Source organism: Lipotes vexillifer, unplaced genomic scaffold (assembly GCF_000442215.2).
Source record: "Lipotes vexillifer unplaced genomic scaffold, Lipotes_vexillifer_v1.1 scaffold1285, whole genome shotgun sequence".
Taxonomy (NCBI): domain Eukaryota; kingdom Metazoa; phylum Chordata; class Mammalia; order Artiodactyla; family Lipotidae; genus Lipotes; species Lipotes vexillifer.
The window spans coordinates 1,023,117-1,026,806 of record NW_006796211.1 but is presented as its reverse complement, the minus strand read 5'-3'; the positions used below and the strand labels follow the sequence as shown (position 1 = coordinate 1,026,806).

The following is a 3,690-nucleotide window of genomic DNA, read 5'->3' as shown; positions in this document are numbered from 1 at the left end:
CGGCTTTTCTTTTAGTGCTCAAGGCGCCGACCCATTTCTCTTTCTCCAGCCGAGCGTTCCCTTCCTTCCGAAGTGCCAGCCTGAAGGGATCCAGACTGACGTAGGCCGGGTAGCTGCACTGAGGTCAGCCGGGAAGAAGCGGCGGGTATGGAATACGGGTGGTCGGCGAGCCTGGATGAGACGGTCTTGTCGGTGCGCCCCCTCGACCCCCCACGCTCTCCGCGACTTCCCTGCCCAGTCTCCGCTGGTCCCACCTCCCTCGGGCTCCCCTAGAGCTTCCGCGCCCCTCCGCCACGCTTCCGCTGGCCCCGCCCTCGACCCTCAAAGGTCCCGCCTCCTTCGCGAACCCTCCCGCTGGCCCCGCCCTCGACTCCTCCCCCGAAAGGCCCCGTCTCCTCCGGCAGCCCTCCCGCTGGCCCCGCCCTCGACTATATCCCGCCAAAGGCCCCGCCTCCTCCGCCGGCCCTCCCGCTGGCCCCCGCCTCCGCCAGCCTTCCCGCTGGCCCCGCCCTCGTCTCCTCCCCCTAAAGGCCCCGCCTCTCACCAGCCCCTCCGCTGGCCCTGCGCTTGCCGCCTCCTCAGCGGCCCCGCCGCACCGAGCACACATTCCTCCCCGTTTCTTTCTTCCCACCTTTACCGCCTTGGTCCCTCTGCCTCTAAGTTAGGTTTAGTCCCTCTATTTCTCTCCACCTCCCTGCGCCCGGCCGTGTAACTGCACCTTTTTCTCAACTCTGCCACTTAGGTACCCCTCTCCTCATCTGACTGCCCGGGTCACCGGATTCCCCCACTGATTCAGGCTGCCTCTATATGAGCTTGACAGATTGTGTAGCGGCCTCGTGCTGGGCATTGGAGGTCTCTGTTTGCAAGACCTCCCCGCCCGGTGGGAGAGTCACTTTGTAATGGAGTCTAACAGGCTCGGGGATGCCTTTAATCAAAGATGCATAGTATTGGGATGCTTAAAGGAAGGGGTGCTGGAGTTACAACCCCTCCTTGTGCGATCTGCAAGCAGACCTGGCAGGGACTAAGCTGTACCTTTCTCCCAGAATGTACCAGGCTTCTTCTGATGCAGAAGCTTGGCTCTAACCATTGTCCTTTAAACACTGGGGAGTGATTAAAATCTTGTCATGGGCCCGTCTTTTAACCAAAGTTATTAGGGCTTCAGAGCCCATCCATCCTAACCCTCGCTGTGCTGATTGGGAGGTGGAAGGCAAGAGACAGATGAATGATTGGCCTAGGCAAACAGTGAGTCAGCATCCCATTCTTGATGCTGCTTTTTGGAGTTTCTCATGAGGATTCTTACCAATTTTTCAATTACCAGCAGTCTTACTTGGTAGGTAAACCAGAGAGTATGTGTAGATAAGACGTTCAGTCAGTCAGTAGTTTCCTCCAAGCCACCACCCTACTTCAGTGTATACTATTCAGAAGACAGTGACTCACACACCTTCAGTCTCTTGGAGTCAGGAATCCCTGGGGTCTGAGCCCAGCTCCGCCATTTGCTGTAAAGGTTGGCAGAGAAATTTTATCTGAGCCTCAATTTTACCTTCTACAGAAAGAGCATGATAAACCCTATCATTCATGGTCATGGTATGGATTTGCTGAGATCCTGCTTATGAAAACAGTCACTCTTACAGTCCTGTGCATAATAGGATCTGAGCACAGGTGATCCCTAACTCTTCAGATTCATGTCTGTCTGATTCAAGCCAGCAAAGAGCCTGCTATGTCGCCCTCTCCCAGGCACCATGACGACCCTGGATGATAAGTTACTGGGGGAGAAGCTGCAGTACTACTACAGCAGCAGCGAGGATGAGGACAGTGACCGCGAGCACAAGGACAGAGGCAGGGGTGCCCTGGCCGGCAGTTCCATGCCTGCAGATGCTGAGTTGGCAGGCGAAGGCATCTCAGTTAACACAGGTACTGGAAACCCTGTGCTCTGGGAACAGGTTTAAAAAATGTCCATTAAATATGTATCAGAAGTCTTGTGATCACTTCTTTTCTTTCACAGTAAAAATTTTTTTTTTAATTTTTATTTTATTATTTTTTTGGCAGTACGTGGGCCTCTCCCTGCTGTGGCCTCTCCCGTTGCGGAGCACAGGCTCCGGACGTGCAGGCTCTGCGGCCATGGCTCATGGCCCCAGCCGCTCCACGGCATGTGGGATCCTCCCGGACCGGGGCACGAACCCGTGTGCCCTGCATTGGCAGGCGAACTCCCAACCACTGCGCCACCAGAGAAGCCCTATTTACTTTTTAATACTGTAGGTTCTTAATAGTCATCAATTTTATACACATCAGTGTATACATATCAATCCCAATCGCCCAATTCATCACACCACCATCCCTACCCCCCGGGGCTTTCCCCTCTGGCGCCCATACGTTTGTTCTCTACATCTGTGTCTCAACTTCTGCCCTGCAAACCGGTTCATCTGTACCACTTTTCTAGGTTCCACATACATGCGTTAATATGCGATATTTGTTTTTCTCTTTCTGACTAACTTCACTCTGTATGACAATCTATAGATCCATCCATGTCTCCACAAATGACCCAATTTTGTTCCGTTTATGGCTGAGTAATATTCCATTGTATATATATACCACATCTTCTTTATCCATTCGTCTGTCGATAGGCATTAAGGTTGCTTCCATGACCTGGCTATTGTAAATAGTGCTGCAATGAACATTGGGGTGCATGTGTCTTTTTGAATTATGGTTTTCTCTGGGTATATGCCCAGTAGTGGGATTGCTGGATCATATGGTAGTTCTATTTTTAGTTTTTTAAGGAACCTCCATACTGTTCTCCATAGTGGCTGTATCAATTTACATTCCCACCAACAGTGCAAGAGGGTTCCCTTTTTTCCACACCCACTCCAGCATTTGTTGTTTGTAGATTTTCTGATGATGCCCATTCTAACTGGTGTAAGGTGGTACCTCATTGTAGTTTTGACTTGCATTTCTCTAAAAATTAATGATGTTGAGCAGCTTTTCATGTGCTTCTCGGCCATCTATATGTCTTCTTTGGAGAAATGTCTATTTAGGTCTTCTGCCCATTTTTGGATTGGGTTGTTTGTTTCTTTAATATTGAGCTGCATGAGCTGTTTATATATTTTGGAGATTAATCCTTTGTTGATTCATTTGCAGATGTTTTCTCCCATTCTGAGGGTTGTCTTTTTGTCTTGTTTATGGTTTCCTTTGCTGGGCAAAAGCTTTTAAGTTTCATTAGGTCGCATTTGTTTATTTTTGTTTTTATTTCCATTACTCTAGGAGGTGGATCAAAAAAGATCTTGCTGTGATTTATGTCATAGAGTGTTCTTCCTATGTTTTGCTCTAAGAGTTTTATAGTGTCCGTCTTACATTTAGGTCTCTAATCCATTTTGAGTTTATTTTTGTGTATGGTGTTAAGGAGTGTTCTAATTTCATTCTTTTACATGTAGCTGTCCAGTTTTCCCAGCACCACTTATTGAAGAGGCTGTCTTTTCTCTATTGTATATCCTTGCCTCCTTTGTCATAGATTGGTTGACCATAGGTGCTTTGGTTCATCTCTGGGCTTTCTATCTTGTTCCATTGATCTATGTTTCTGTTTTTGTGCCAGTACCATATTGTCTTGATTACTGTAGCTTTGTAGTATAGTCTGAAGTCAGGGAGTCTGATTCCTCCAGCTCCGGTTTTTTCCCTCAAGACTGCTTTGGCTATTCGGGG

The 3,690-nt window shown here is 49.0% G+C and overlaps 1 protein-coding gene across 1 annotated transcript in view; it reads left to right on the top strand.

Annotated features, from left to right (window-relative positions):
* PDCL (phosducin like) overlaps positions 1-3,690 on the top strand; it is a 14,973-nt gene continuing 11,283 nt past the window's right edge. The window contains exons 1-2 of the mRNA XM_007468369.1: positions 1-123; positions 1,735-1,911. Of these exons, the coding sequence (XP_007468431.1) occupies positions 1,740-1,911 (172 nt within the window). The 5' untranslated portion in view covers positions 1-123; positions 1,735-1,739. The remainder of the gene's footprint in view (positions 124-1,734; positions 1,912-3,690) is intronic.